The sequence below is a fragment of the Arvicola amphibius genome, chromosome 4 (genome assembly GCF_903992535.2).
Source record: "Arvicola amphibius chromosome 4, mArvAmp1.2, whole genome shotgun sequence".
Classification (NCBI taxonomy): Eukaryota; Metazoa; Chordata; class Mammalia; order Rodentia; family Cricetidae; genus Arvicola; species Arvicola amphibius.
Window position 1 is genome coordinate 15,071,164 of NC_052050.1, and position 15,859 is coordinate 15,087,022.

General features: G+C 44.8%; 1 protein-coding gene and 2 non-coding genes across 5 annotated transcripts in view; 1 reads left to right on the forward strand and 2 right to left on the reverse strand.

The window, feature by feature from the left end:
* Tex2 (testis expressed 2) overlaps positions 1-5,593 on the forward strand; it is a 110,587-nt gene extending 104,994 nt beyond the window's left edge. For all 3 annotated transcript variants that reach the window (XM_038325558.1, XM_038325560.1, XM_038325559.1), the window contains exons 11-12: positions 1,033-1,153; positions 3,943-5,593. In XM_038325558.1, coding sequence (XP_038181486.1) covers positions 1,033-1,153; positions 3,943-4,065 — 244 coding nt within the window. In that variant the 3' untranslated portion in view covers positions 4,066-5,593. The remainder of the gene's footprint in view (positions 1-1,032; positions 1,154-3,942) is intronic.
* A 1,096-nt stretch (positions 5,594-6,689) lies between these two features.
* Positions 6,690-6,820, reverse strand: LOC119813861. Its single transcript, XR_005285304.1, has one exon. It is a non-coding gene; the product is annotated as a small nucleolar RNA SNORA76 (small nucleolar RNA).
* Positions 6,821-7,014: 194 nt separating this feature from the next.
* On the reverse strand, positions 7,015-7,084 carry LOC119813836. Its single transcript, XR_005285282.1, has one exon. It is a non-coding gene; the product is annotated as a small nucleolar RNA SNORD104 (small nucleolar RNA).
* Between the last annotated feature and the right edge of the window lie 8,775 nt (positions 7,085-15,859).

Here is a 15,859-nt window from a genome sequence, read left to right on the forward strand (position 1 = left end):
GTCAGGGTCTGTGATCCTCCTGCTTCAGCCTCGTAAGTGCTGGGATTACAGTGTGTGCTGCCGCACTCTGCTCGTCTGGACACTTTACCAACATCTCTTAGCGTCGTCGGTCTGCTCTGCTGAGACGGCGTGACAGCGTGAGGTAGCACACCTGTAATTGTAGCACTCAAGAGGCAAGGACAAGAGGATTTTCAGAGTTCTAAGCCAGCCTGACCTTCATAACAAGACTCTGTGATAAAAAAGCAGTCTTTTTCTTTTCTCTTTCTCTCTTTTTTTCTTTTCGAGATAGGGTTTCTCTGCAGCTTTAGAGCCTGTCCTGGAGCTAGCTTTTGTAGACCAGGCTGGCCTCGAACTCACAGAGATCCGCCTGCCTCTGCCTCCCGAGTGCTGGGATTAAAGGTGTGCGCCACCACCGCCCGGCCTTTAAAACATTTTATGTCTGAGTATACTTAGGAGAGTGCCATGTGGGATGGCAGTCAGGAGACTGTTCTTTCAAAGGTTTGGTGTATATATTGGTTTTTTAATGAACACATCTATTAAAAATACAAAGAAAGAGCCAGGCTGTGGTGGCACACACCTTTAATCCCAGCACTTGGGGGCCAGAGGCAGGCTGTTCTTTGTGTGTTCCAGGACAGCTAGAACTGTTACACAGAGAAATCCTGTCTTTAAAAAAAAAAGTCAAAGAAAAAAGTTATCGCCATTTTAGGGAAATCAAAATCTAAAAGGCAAATAAAATAAAATTAAAAAATCAAAATAAAAAAATTAAAAATTAAACAAAAAACCCTGAAAGACAATGTCCAGTTCCTGGACTTCCACGGTATCTCAAGACTTTCCTCCATTGTCAGCACTGGTCAGAATCCATCAGAGCCCCGTCACTGTTCGGCAGACATCGTTCAGAGCTCCTACTTGCTGTGCTAAATTAGGTATGGGGTGGGTCAGAACTGGAGAGCGTTCAGTGAGAAGTCTGTGGTGCCACGGCTTGCCACTTCCTTTCTCTGCTTCTCAAATGTGGTTACTGTCTTCTTCAAAAAGGTATGGTTTCCGGAAGCCACCATATGTGGAGCTGAAAGCTCGGCCAAAACTTGGAGAGAGAGAAGTGACTTTAGTTCATGTGACGGAGTGGATAGAGAAGAAACTGGAGCAAGAGTTCCAGGTAAAAAGCTGCTCTTTTCTCACGTTTCCCACCAAGTATAAGAACACTGGGTGAGCCGGGCAGTGGTGGCGCACGCCTTTAATCCCAGCACTCGGGAGGCAGAGGCAGGCGGATCTCTGAGTTTGAGGCCAGCCTGGTCTACAAGAGCTAGTTCCAGGACAGGCTCTAGAAACTACAGGGAAACCCTGTCTCGAAAAACCAAAAAACAAAACAAAACAAAAAAAAAGAACACTGGGTGACCAGGCAGTGGTGGCACATGCCTTTAATCCCAGCATTTGAGAGGCAGAGGCAGTTTGAGGCCAGCCTGGTCTACAGAGCTAGTTCCAGAACAGGTAGGCTACACAGAGAAATCCTGCCTCCAAAAAAAAATTTGAGTGGAATGGAGGATCTGGACTTCATCTGGGACCAGGTTTTCTTCGAGAATTGGATGGAAACCATGACCATCATCCTTATGTTGAAAATACCTATGTTCAAACTTGGGCTGATAGTTTCAGCAATGGTTTCAAAGGCCCTGAAGCTTTTCCACGAAATAGACTCAGAAGAAACCCAGCAGATGTAGTCAGAGGCAAGATGGTGGGGTCCTGTACCAGTGAGCCTGCGCAGACTCTCCAGACTTTGTCTTTGCCCCATGTGAAGTCAGGAGCAGGCTGGTTAGCAGACATCCATCTGGGGGCCAGGAAAGATGCTCTCTGCCTCTCTGTTGTATTTGCCTTACTTTGTTCGGGTAGCTCTCAAGAGAACTTGTATGCCAGAGACAATTGTCTTGGGAGTCCAAAAATCAAGGCCTCTCCTAAGTAACTCCTAAGCTCACCCTCCAAACCTGCTTCCTCATTCTGCCACCAAAGGAAGGAACAGCATAGCTGAGGACCTGAGAATGAGCTATTTCTATCTGATTTTTATTAGATTTTTGTTTTGTTTTGCTTTGTTGTGGTGCTGGGGATCAAACCTAGGGCCTTGCACATGCTAAGCAAGCAGTCTACCACTGAACCATTCCACTCAATTTGATCAAATATTTGAAGCATGACTGTCATAAAGTTTTACAGAAACCAGGCATGCTGGGACATGCTTTTAGTCCAACACTCGGAGGCAAAGGCAGGTGGATGTCTGTGAGCTCGAGGCTAGATTGGTCTACAGAGTAAGTTCCAGGACAGCCTCAAGAGACCATCTCAAATATTTAAGAAAAACAAAGTACCCCAAAGTTTATGGGTTTAGCAAATGGTTTATTTACTGAGTCATGATTCCCCCTTTGAAGAATACTTCCATGATTCTCCATTGGTGTGTGTGTGTGTGTGTCTGCATGTGTGCAGGTGGACGTTTGTGCCTGTGGAGGCCAGAGGTCAGCCTTGGCTGTCATTCCTCAAGCACTGCCCACCTTGTATTTTGAAACAGGGTCTTGCACTGGCCTGGAACTGGACAGGTGGGCTAGCTGGCTAAGGAGACCCAGGGATCTCTCTGTTTCCCAGTGCTGGGGTTGCCCAGCTTCTGCTTAGGTTCTGGTGACCGGACTTGGGTCCTCATGCTGCAGGGAAAGTACTTCACTGAGTGAGGGAGGTGTCTCCCCAAGTCCCACTCAAAGTTTTCTGTGTGGAGGTCAGAGCACAGCCTGCACTCAGCTCTCTTTCCACCACATGTGTGTCAGTAGTTAAATTCAGGTCATCAGACTTGGACAGCAAGCCCCTGTACCTCCTTAACCATCCTACTCACCCTTAAGTTCTTGTCTTTTTAAAAACTATTACTGCTGTCATGTGGTGATGGCGCACGCCTTTAATCTCAGCATGCAGGAGGCACAGGCAGGCAGATCTCTGTGAGTTCAAGGCCAGCCTGTTCCTCAGAGCGAGTTCCAGGACAGTCAGAACTGTTACACAGAAAAAGCTTGTCTCAAAAAAACAAACAGACAAACAAAAAACAAATTATTACTGTTTAAAAGCTACTAATGACCAGTTTCTAGTTTAAAAGCCTACTATTTTCACCAGATAGAAAAACGCTTTAAAACTAGTTAGGGGTTAAACCTCATGCCTTCAGGTTTTTCATTTTTCTTACATCCCTGGACCCCATTATCATTTGAATGGATCACCCTTTTGGGGGTTGGGCTCCACGGAGCAAAGGAAGGAAAGAGAGGAAAGAGATTGGTGCCTCGTACTGGAGACAGATTAGAAAACTGAAGGCTAATAGCTGCCCCTGCTGTGGTGTTGTGTGCTTTCTTGTTTCTCTAAGAGTATTGCTGAAGATCAAATACATCATCAGAATCCACACACACAGTTATAAACAATGTGCAAAGAACAATCATATTAGGATCTCGTTTCATATGTAGCTCTATATGGTTTTGATGTGGAAAGCTCAGCCTATCTATGTTTGTGCAGAGGTTTAAAAGAATGAATTCACTTGGAATACGTCTTCGACATAATGATTTTGAAATACTGCATTAACATTGTTGAATGTTTCTTGCATAGTTAATGTTTAGTGCTTTACTCTTTGACTCCTTCTGAGTTCAAGTATGGAGGAGCCAACCATTTAGTAAACTTGCTGCTCAAGCCTGAGGGTCTGAGTTAAAATCTCCAGCATCCATATAAATCCCAGGGCTGGTAGACTCTCCAGCCAGTCTGGTCACATTGATCAGCTCTAAGTTCAGTGAAAGACTTTAATCTCAAAAAATAAGGTTGGATGAAATTGAAGACACATACATAGTAGATAGCATGGTAGAACTTGTTTGGAATGTATAGGAAAGTATTTCCTATATGAAAGGAAGGTGATCTCCTGACATGTGACTGTTCTTTACTGTCTCCCTACAGAAAGTTTTTGTCATGCCAAACATGGATGATGTTTATATCCCTATAATGCACTCGGCCATGGACCCTCGCTCCACTTCCTGCTTCATGAAAGACCCCCCTGTGGAGGCCTCTGACCAGCTGTGATGAGTGAGAAATGGGACATTCCCAGTATTATGAGACCTAGCTCAAGGAGTGAGATTTGTGGCTGCCATCTATGCTGTGGGGCTGGCCTTTGCTGGTCCACAGCCACTGTCTCTTAAAGGACTGCTTCTGCCCCTCTGCCTGCGGTGCCCATTCCACTGTGAGGTGCCGTTCCCTGCATCCAGTGACCAGTGTCTGGTTTGTCTGTTGCAAAGCTGTAACTGGCAAAGGAGACTGGAAGAACCGTCATGGTGGAGCCAGATGTTACAGTTGACTAACACCGTGGCTTGCTTTTTTTTTTTTTAAAGCCTACCAGGTTTTGTGGCAGCAAATGAGCACATTTGGAGCAAAGCTGACAACTGGAAGGCTTCCCCTTGCCTCTTGTCTCCTCCAGAGCTTTTCCTTGGGCAGCTGGTGCACAATGGAACATTTTTCCACTCTACACTTTGTACGCATGATTGCAGCCCTCCTCACTTGGAGAATGTCATTGTGGTAACCTGTGTGGAGTGTGGTTTTGTGAGCCATTTCATCGGTGGTAAAGTTTGGCATAGCAACTTTTTTTCAATATTAAATTGTTCATTTTGGAAGCAAGTAGCCATAGGACATACACACCCACAAACACTTTCAGCTGGGGTGGGGACAGTGGGTTCCATGTGAACATCAGGCAAAGCCATGACATCAAACCATCCCAAATGAGGTACAATCACCTTGCTTCTAACCAATCCTGATTTATTTTCTAGAAACATGAGCATATGTGACAATGTCAAACACTGCACAGTGACTGATCGTTCCTCCCTGGTACTGATAGGATGGGCCAGAAAGCCAGAGCCAAGCTGTCCTTTTCTGGTTTTTCTGTGCTCCTAAAAGCCTCATGAAGGATGGGAGGGCCTTATTCATCTAACTGGTTTGGGAGGTTTGCAGGCAGTCCCCTTCTCCGAAGGCCAAAGGAGGACTGTTCTTTCCTTTCTAGTCAGCGGCAAGCACTAACTACATCTCCACGTGCACTGTGATTTTTTTTTTTTAATGTTGCCAACTTAAGTTTGTGCATTTGTGTCTGAATGTTTAGTTTACAAATTTGGGGGCTCTAATTGTATAATTTGCTTTAAGAAAACCTAATACAATTTTGTTTGTTTAAAGCTACATCCAATGTCAAAATTACCTTGGGTAACTTTTGATAATTTAGTATCTGTGGACAAAGCTAATAGTGTTTTTTTATTTAAACAGCACCTTGCCTGAAGATGACTTTAAAAAGAAATTAATATATTAAAAATATATTTGAACCTTTGATTATTTTAATCATCCCATTAAAACATGACAAATTTGACCATTCCAGTCTGTACTGCCCTAATTATTCTCATTGTGTAGGCCAATTCACCTGTGGAGTCCGAATGTCTTGTTCAGTTTTTCCTGTGCAGTGGTTACTGAAGGTGAGACTAGATAGAAGCACTACACGACTGTACCGTCATACTTACTATTATATGGGGACTTACAATTGCAGTTTCACCAAATAAATATCTCATGTCAAACACCAGATAAGTATCTGTTATTTCTGGAGAAGCCCGTAAAGGGAAAGTGAGCACGTGAACCCTCAGGCTAGTTTTTTTTAGTATTTATTATATATACAATATTCTATCTGTATGACCGACCAGACCGTTACAGGTGGTTGTGAGCCACCATGTGGTTGACTGGGAACTGAACTCAGGACCTTTGGAAGAGCAGGCAATGCTCTTAACTTTTGAGCTATCTCTCCAGCACCCCCCTCCCAGGCTAGTCTTATACACACTTCCTAGCCCCCAGTTCTGTTGAAGTGGGAATGCAACTCAATTACCAGTTTATACTTGTGGATTAAGGGGGTACAAACAAGCGACTAATCTGGTTTTCTAGGATAACTGACCTTGGGAGCTTTCTACCACCTGCAAGATGCAATGCAGCCTTACTCTCCCAGTTCCCATTAGCACCGTGCCGACTGACCGGGGACTTTGGTGATCCCTAACTGGGGCTGTTAATCAGTTCTTGGTCATTCTTTTTAGTTGTAAGGTTCTTTGACTGACATGTGCTTCTCATTTAGTCATCGACACCAACACATCTCCCTGACTATACTAGTAAACTACAATGACAATTTACCTAAAGGTTCAGGGCTTTGCTTGCCAAAATACCCAACTAATCAGCTTTGATAAAATGTTACATCCTTATTAATGTCGGGACCATAAATTCTCGGTACCACCCCAAGTTGCGTGTCCTCAGTTATTCAAGCGCCAGTTTTCTCCGATTAGTGCATACTAATGTTGGTTTTACCAGCCCCGGTACTGGAGTGCCCGCAGTGTTTGGTATGTTTGCCAGTCAAACACTGATCTCTAGTGGCCTCGTCTTCCCCAGGAGGCCTCGCCTAATTACTTTGCGTCCCCCCCCCCCATCCTCCAATTTCAGTCACCTCAAGACCTATGTACAATGACTGTACGCCTCCAGGTCTAACCTGATTTTCCCTCTCTTGCCATTCCACTTTACCCTAGCCCGGGCTATCTCTATCACTGAGTCCCTACTTGGGCCAAAGCCTTGGCCACGCTGTGCATACCGCCCGCAAACTGCCTTATCACGACTCCAAAAAGGCCTGTGGTAGGCTAGATTCGATCTGTAGCTAGCAGTTAAAAGGACCGCCCGCGATGGGCAGGCGGCCCCAGTTATGCGCTAGCAATGATTTGGCGCTGCAGCTTAACCCCCGGCGCCACGTGGAGGAACGCCGGGGGCTCAAAGGCAGCGCGAGGGGGGGGGGAAGGAGACAGTGACACGCGGACACCAGCGTCGGGTCAAAGCACTTTATTCAGAGGATTGGAGAGGAAAGGCTGGAGAGTTCCACGCTGTCTGCTGTCCTCCACTGGGCAGAGCTGAAAGAGAAGCGAAGGATTAGAAAGTGGAAGTTGGCCGGCCCGCCAAGTCCCGCTGCCGCCGCAGTCGGCTCAGATTCGGATTCGCATCACCCGGATCAGCAGTCTAACGCGTGATTTGTATGGAGTGTAATCATCGCCGGCCGCCCACCCACGAACTGTGCTGCCTTGCTGCCCACGGAAAGAACACCTTACCTCGCAGGTCTGCCGTCGCTAAAAGGCAGAAATGGACGCGAGACCTTAACTTAAAGAAGGCTTCCGGAAGCTGCTAGGCGGGCTTTTTCGATACCGACCAATAGAAAGCCAGTTCTCTTGTCACGTTCGCAAGAGCGATCGGCTCATTGGTCACGCTTTCTGAGTCCGCCAGAGTGTAGAAAGGTCACACTCGAACCATAGAGCTGGGAAGAAACTGGCAGTTTGCAAGCCAGTTTGTCGCTTCCGGATTTTTATTCTACGGCTCAGTTCGGGGTCTGGAATTAGCGCATACTTTAGCAGTAAGCAGATCGAGACAAGTAAAAACGTAATGTGTGTAAGGTATTCTGTCTCAGCAGCCAGGCTGACGGTGGGAGAATGAGCCTAAATGCCTCTGGGTTCAAAGGACCCGGACGGTACAAGGAGCTTAGACTGTATCTGTGAACGAATCCTAATTTTGTGATGAATTGGGTCATTTAATCTTTCTGGTCCTCAGTTCCTGACTGTCCTCCCACAGGCCGGCATGATGACTCATCCGTAATCCCAGCACTTGAGAGGTTTAAACGCCCAGTTTAAAATGTTGTATACTGTGTGTTTGGTTGGAAACGTGTGTATTGTCGTTGACACCAAAGCTGGTGAGGATACAGAGCGACAGAGCTCTGCTGCCTTTGCTTATATTTGACAGTACAGAATGGGATAGCCATTTTGGAAAAGGAATTGAATAATTTCTTATAAATATCCACTTGCCATGTGATCCATTAATCCCTGGGAATGTACTCAACACAAAACTTGTGCGTACATAAGAGCTCATACATAATTGTAAATAACATTATTCAAAAGCTCTACCCCTAACTGGGAACACGCAAAGGTTCCTTAATGGGTAAATATAAGCTAATTATGTTTTCTATACAATCAAAAGATACTTAAAGCACAGAAAGGATCTTGCTTGGACAACCCAAACTGGTCTTGAATTCATAATCTTGCCTCAACCTCTCAATAGCTGGGAATCAGGAGTATGCTCCACCCCATCTAGGAGATTTATCATTTTGGGCTTTATTGATATTCTCTGCTTTTTATTGTCTTTGTCTTTTGAACTCTCGGAAGTTATAACTACAGCTATGTACCAACCTCCTGTCTCTTCTAGTTTCTTTTTCTTTTCTTTTGGTTTTTTCAAGATAGGATTTCTCTATGTAGTCCTGGCTGTCCCAGAACTCACTTTGTAGACCAGACTGGCCTCAAACTTAAAAGATCCACTACCTGCCTCTGCCTCCCAAGTGCTGGGATTAAAGGTGTGTGCCATCATGCCTGCCTTTTCTTCCTTTTTTAGATTTATTATTTATTTATTAAGCATACAATGTTCTGCCTGCATGCCAAAAGAGGGCACCAGATTCCATTATAAATGGTTGTCAGTCACCAGGTGGTTACTGGGACTCAAATTTGGTATCTCTGGAAGAGCAGCCAGTGCTCTTAACCTCTGAGCCATTTCTCCAGCCCAGCCTGACTTGTTTCTTAAAATAGAGTCTTAGATTACTAATGGAGACCTTTGTTCTTTTCTAATAACACCTTAAAAACTACACTTTCCCACAGATTATATTTTGTTTTCATTAATATTTGGCTCAAAATGTTTTCCAAGTTTCCTTGTGATTTTTCTCTTTCACCCATGGGCTATTGAGAAGAGTGATATTATCTGGGTGCAGTTGTACACATTCACAAAACCAACCCTTGGACTATGGAGGTGGGAGGATCAGAAATCCAAGATCAGCTTCAGTTACTCCTAGAGTTCAAGGCCAGGCTGGGCTACCTGAGAACCTACCTCGTAAAAACGTAGGGGCTGGAGAGAGAGCCCAGTGCTTACACATGGGTTCTGCTGAGTTCTTAGCACCCTTGTCAAGCAGCTGGCAACTGCCTGTGCCTCCACTTCCAGAGGATCTGACGCCCTCTAGCCTCCACACTGGTGGCCAGGGTAAGAAACCTGGGGAGCCTTGGTTAGGTAGTCCTGGATCTGGAGCATTGTGAAGTTTCCATCAGATAGCCACCCTTGCCTACAGGCTTGTTGGGACTGGATGATCTACTCCAGCCTCACTCTGCGATGGGCAGACAGCCTCAGTTCCTTACTGCATAGGTCTCTCTAGCACTGCTCATAGCATGAAGCTGGCCTGCTGCTTCCCTTAGAGTAAGAGGACTGAGGGATGGACAGAGGGAAGGAAGACTAGAACTGTAAAATGTCCAGTCTTGGAAGGGGCACACCATCACTTTTCACAGTTCACTGATCACTTAGACAACCCTGGTACAGGGTAGAAGGGGCCCACACAAGGGCAATGTTCCACAACTAGCTTGTAGACCAAGGCATTACTGGTGTTCCCCACATCTCCAACAGGAGTGAATCTCCAGCAGTGGGGCAATTTGGCCACTCTCTCTCTCTCCCTCTTCCCCTCTCCCTCTCCCTGCCACCCGTGGATCAGGCTTTAAAGCTCTCTGCTCCGGGGCCATGCCTATCTGCTTCCTGCCATGATGGGCATGGACTAATAACCCTCTAAAACTGCCAACAAGCCCCAGTTAAATGTTTTATAAGAATTGCCTTGGTCCTGGTGTCTCTTCACAGCAGCAGAACAGAAACTAAAACATACGGTTCCGGGGTCATGCTGAAGTCACCAGGCTTGTGTGGCATGCAGCTCTACCTACTGAAGCATTTTGAGATTGTTGTAAGGTGTCTGGTTTTGAGCACTTCTTGTAGCATCCCTAGGGATGAATTCGAGTAGACACCAGAGTGGCCACTGAACATCCACAATGCACTAGACTGCCTCTGTGGCCCGGGATTATCTAGCCAATTAAAGACAAAATATTATTTTAAAATAAGCCTGGCCCCAAAATGTCGATAGTATAGAGACTGAACAATCCTGTTTTCTAATTCTGGTCTCTCTTCTGTCAGCAAACTAGAGGATATTGAAATCTAATGTGTGTTTTGTTTTGTTGTTACCGATCAGTAGTGTTGGGCCTGGCTTTGTTTTCAAGTTCAACTTTAAGGTATTCACACACTTAGGATTGTTAGGATTTTATTCCTAAATAGATTCTTTCATCATTGTGAAATATCCGTGTTACTCCAAAGCTAACTTGTCTGTTATCAGCATAACCTTCCTAGACACACACACACACACAGAGGACACACGCACACACGTGCACACACACACACACACACACGCACGCACGCACACACCCTCAGACAAGCCCTTGTTTTATAGCCCAGGCCAGACTTGAATTCTCCGTGTAGCCCATGTTGACCTCCTACACCAGCCTCTCTAGCACCGGGGTTTGCAGGTGTGTGCTGCCATTACCTGAATTGTGTCCTTAGGATAATTTTTGTAAGGTCCTGTCTTTATCTGATTTTTTAGCTTTTAGCCCTTCATATTTACATTTGTATTTAATAACCATAAACATCTTATAATTGAGTCTTGAAGTTTTGAGAGGTGTTTTTTTGTTTTAGTTTGACATGTCTACCTTTAAAAAAAGATATATTTTATTTTTTGTGTATGGTTTTGTCTACATGTACGTCTGTGGACCACCTGTGTGCTGTACTCAGAAGCTGTGCACAGAAGCCAGAAGAAGGTGTTGGAACCCCTGACTGGAGTTATAGACTGTTGTTAGTTTCTATGTGGTCGCTGGGAATTGAACACAGGTCCTCAATTAGCCATTGAACCCAGTAGCTTCTCTTAACCATTGAGCCATTTTTCTAGCCCCCAGGTCTGCTTTTTTAGCTGGTATATGTAGACCATTTACATATTAACTTTACTGAAAAGTAACTTGCATACCACATACAGCCTATCCATTTAGAGTAATCCAGCGACTTTGCTATATTAGCGAAGTTGGCATCATTACCACTATTAACTTTTGAATATCTTCATTAGCCCAGAAAGAAACCCTGTGCCAGCCGGGCGGTGGTGGCGCACGCCTTTAATCCCAGCACTCGGGAGGCAGAGGCAGGCGGATCTCTGTGAGTTCGAGGCCAGCCTGGTCTACAAGAGCTAGTTCCAGGACAGGCTCTAAAAAAGCTGCAGAGAAACCCTGTCTCGAAAAACAAAAAAAAAAAAAAAAACAAAAAAAAAAAAACAAAAAAAAACCCCTGTGCCCTGGTCATTGTGTCCCAGTTTCCTTGCCCTCTTCTCCAGCCCTAAGCAACCACTTACTGTCTCAATCCACTTGAGCCGTTTATGTGAACTCAATGGTAACAATGTGGACCTTTACGACTGGCTTTTTTTGCTTAACATTTTCAAGATTATGATCTTGTTCTACATGTCAGTATTTCATCCATTTTGATTGCCAAATAGAATTTCACTAAGTGGATATACCATTTTGTTTTGTTTGTTTTTATTTCTGTGTGTGAGGGGGTGGTACAGGAAGGGAGAGAGACCACATATGTAAAAGCTTATGCGGCGGCACACAGATGAGAGAGCAACTTCAGCTGTCATTCCTCGTCTTCCATCCTGTTTGAGACACTGTCTCTCGTCTGCTGCTTTGTGTGACAGGCAAGCTGGCTAACAGCTTGTGAGGATTGTCTTTCCTCAGCCTCCCATCTCAACACAGGCGCAGCGATTACAGACGTGTAACATATGGCCAGCTTTACACGGCCTCTGGGACTCTGAATTTGGGTCCTCAAATGTGAGCATCAGGTGCTTTGCCCACTGAGCGCTCTCCTCAGCCCTGTGCCAGCCAGCTTTTGTTTATCACAGGTGGTGAACATTTGGAAATTATGAATGACACAGAGTCCTGGGTTCCATCCTCAACACTGAGGAAACCTGCTGAGGTAGTGCAGGCAAGGAGGCGGGACAGGAGGAACAGAAGCTCAAGAGCATCCTTTGCTCCACATGGAATCTGGGCCAGCCCCAGCTAGAAACTGTCTAAATAACAATCAGCTGAGATTTTAATTTTTTTGATAAGATTTATTATTTTTTCTATGTGATATATGGGGCGTGCTGTGTGTGGGTGTCTGGGGTGCCCTGTGTGTAGGTGCCCGCAGTCTCAAAGGAAGGAAGACAGCAGGGAGCCTGGAGGAAAGCCAGGAAATGACCATATCTGAGAAGGAAATGTTCACAAACTCAAGCAGTCTGGAATGAAACAGCGGCCCACAGGAAAACGGTACGAAAACAGACCTCAGCAGAGACTTTACTAGAGGAAGGATGTTTATGAGCCATCCAAGAGAAGTTTTCCAAAAAGTTCTATGGAATTAGGCCAGCTCTCCAGGGGCTGGGAGGACTGGGCAGTGAGGAGATGGAGGTGTATTGAGAGCACGGTCATTTTTGTACTGGGGCTGCGTTGGACCTGAGGTCGCTGTATATTATAATACTCCGCTATGGCATCATAGCCTTGGCACAGACGGGTGTGGTACACAACTCAGAAGCAAGTGAGCAAATAGCCAGTTAGGATTAATCTAAGCTACCCCTCGAGGAAGCCGGGCTCAGCTGGCATCCTCAGCCAGCTGGCTGCTATCTTTTTACATTCTTTTGCATAACCCCAAGAGGAGATGGGCAGACTTCAACTACAGTTTCAAACAAAGCTCATCGTCACGACATGTTTGTGCAAACCTGTATCTGCTTTTAGTGTAGGTTGCTTTCAGTCTCAGTGGGTTCCACATCTGTGGACTCAGCCAACCACAGGTCAGAATTATTTGGGGTTTTTAAAAATGCAGCTGTGTTGAACATATACAAGCTATTTGGTTTCCCAAGCAATGCCCCATGCTGCCCATTAGGTATCACAGGTTACACAGGGATAACTTAGGTCTTAGAGTACATTGGGGGAGGGGGCTGGAGAGATAGCTCAGAGGTTAAGAGCACTGGATGTTCTTTCAGAGGTCATGAGTTCAATTCCTTCACAACCATCTATAATGCCTTCTTCTAGCCTGAATTGTAGGCATGCCTGGAGGTAGAAAACTGTATGCATAATAAATTTTAAAAAGTATATAGGAGGATATCAGGAGGCTATGCACAGACACATGCAAACGTGGTCCCCTTTTATGAATATATAAGGGATTTGAATGGGATTTTAGTGTCTGTAGATCTAGGGTCTCTTGAAGCCAAACCTCCCAAATATAGAGGGAATATTGTTGATATTCCAGAAATTGCCAGCTTGAGCCACTGGCTTGTAGCTACAGTTACAGTACATATAACAGGACATTGTCATAATACTGTGGGCATGGGACAAGAACAGCAAGCAGTGAGATGGGTCATCAGGCAAAGGTGCTTGCTGCCAAGATTGATGACCTGAGTTCAATCCCCAGAACTCACAAGGTAGAAGGGAGAAACTGACTTCTTCCAGTTACCCTCTGCCATCCAAAAGAGGCATGCAAACATCCCTATAACTAAATACAATTAAAAAATACGAGGCAGTGGTGGTACATGCCTTTAATCCCAGAACTTGGGAGGTAGAGGCAGGAGGATCTCTGTGAATATGAGGCCAGTCTGCTCTACAGAATGAGTTCCAGTTCCAAGACAGCTAGGGGCTGTTACACCACAGAAACCTTGTAAAAAAAAAAAAAAAAAAAAAAAAAAAAAAAAACCAGCTGAAATAGAACTAGGCATAGCTTCCATCATAACAAAGCTCTGAAATTGAAATTAAGTAAGTAACTGGGTTCTTGTTTGATGTTAGGGTTGGTTTGGTTTGTTTGTTTAATTTTTGCTTTGTTTTCTGTTTTGTTTTGTTTTTTTAGGCAGGTCTCATGATGTAATTCTGACTGTTCTGGAACATACTCTGTAAACCACACTAGCCACACAGAGGTCCTCTTGCCTCTGTCTCTTGAGTACTGGTATTAAAAACCTGGATCACTATTTCCCAGTTTGTTGGTTGTTTTTGAAGTAGAGTTTCATATGGCCCAAACTGGACTCCTGATCCTCCTGTCTCGCCCTCCCCGAGTGTTGGGGATAGGGATGAGCCACCACACCCTCTTTCAGCTGTATTACTTACTGGGCTGTTGGCCTTTCCAGATTTTAGTGTGTCTTCTGTATTTGCTCTGTGGCCCAGGCGGACCTTAAATTTATCTAGGTTGGCCTCAAACTCTCAGCTGTCCTGCCTCGGCCACACAAATGATGGGATTACAAGCATGTGCCACCATGCCCAGGCTTAATGTATCCTCAATAAAACGTGTCTAATTAATACCTAACTGGTAGAACTATTGCACAAGGTGACCCTAAAGGCAGGTGTTTGCACATTTCCAAATAACAGCAAACAGTAAGTACTGGCAGCATTGATGAGATGCTGAGGTAGCTCGGTGGTAGAGTATTTGCCTGGCATACTCTTAAGGACTGACCCACCCACGCCCCCCCCCCAACACAGAAGAAAGAGGCAGCTGGCTGAGAAAGTGGGACGGAATGACCAGGAGAGAGCGCAAGCTTTTGCAGTCTGAGAAAGTACAAAGCGTAGTGACAGTACTAGACACTGGATATCTCTTGTGGTAAATAACAGTGCTTAGAACGAGAGTCATCACCCTTTTCAGTTCTGTTACCCTCAAGAGGAGCCACCAGAGCAAGCCACACCCAACAGCAGCTTTTAATTTTCTTTAAACCTTACAAGAGGAAGGAGACACATCTTTTGCTTGCTACATCATTTTATTTAACCCATTGCTACCCTACAAGTACTGTCAATTTAAGTCTGTCCAGACAAGAGCTTGGATGTCGATTTAAAAAAACTGATTTGGGTAGGGCAGAGGTAGCGCACACCTTTAATCCCAGCACTCAGGAGGCAGAGGCAGATGGATCTCTGTGAGTTTGAGGCCAGCCTGGTCTAAAGAGCGAGTAGCCATGTCTCAAAAAAAAGAAAAAAAAAAAAATCAGAACCACACACATAAAAACAAAACCAAAACACTCCCCCAAATCTGCGTCATAACTCCTTCCTCTAGAGGGCGGCATTTGCTAAAATAAGCAGCAAGGATTCTCTGCCAGTGAGCTTTAATACTGGCTATCTGTAGCGAGCTGGCTGGAGCTCTCTGCTGCTCCAGTCACTGTGGAAAGCGTAAAATACACAGATTTCTAGACTCCGCCCTACATATGCTGACTCAGTAAGGAAGAAAGCACGAAAGGTGTTGGAAATAGGTAATTTTTAGAAGCCCTCCAATAAAAATATTTGGTTAATTCACTTCCTCTCACTTCCCCAGATATACCTAAGTCTTCTGCCAATCTTGTAGAATCTACTGTGTGCGTGTATGAGTGTGTGTGTGTGTGTGTGTTGTACACTTGTTCATGGTGGCCTATTTTTGCATTAAGACTCTAATCTTGACTTTTAAATATTCTAAAATTGTATTTGTATGTGTGTGTGTGTGTGTACATACTTGTGATACTTGTGTGGGCATGCATGCTGCAGTGTGCATCTGGAGGCGAGAGGACAACTTTTGGGAGTCAGATTTTTTTTCCCACCATGTAGATTCTGGGAATTGAACTCTGGAGGTCAGGCTTGACAGCCAAGTGCCTATACCTATTGACCTATCTCATCTTGACCTTTTAAATGGGAATTATTTAAAAAGACTCCAGAAGGATTGTTTGCTGTCTATTTTCTGGACTTTATATGGACAGGTCTATTTTAAAGAAGCCATAATATATTTCAGTTTTCATATTTCAGTGATGCCAGCTTTTGATTGAACATAAATAAAAAGTTTTTCGTCAGGCTGCACGTGACTGTGGAGAAAGATTATGGCAACTTGGCCATAAATCGAACACCAGCGCTTGGCAGTCTGAATTGCCAGC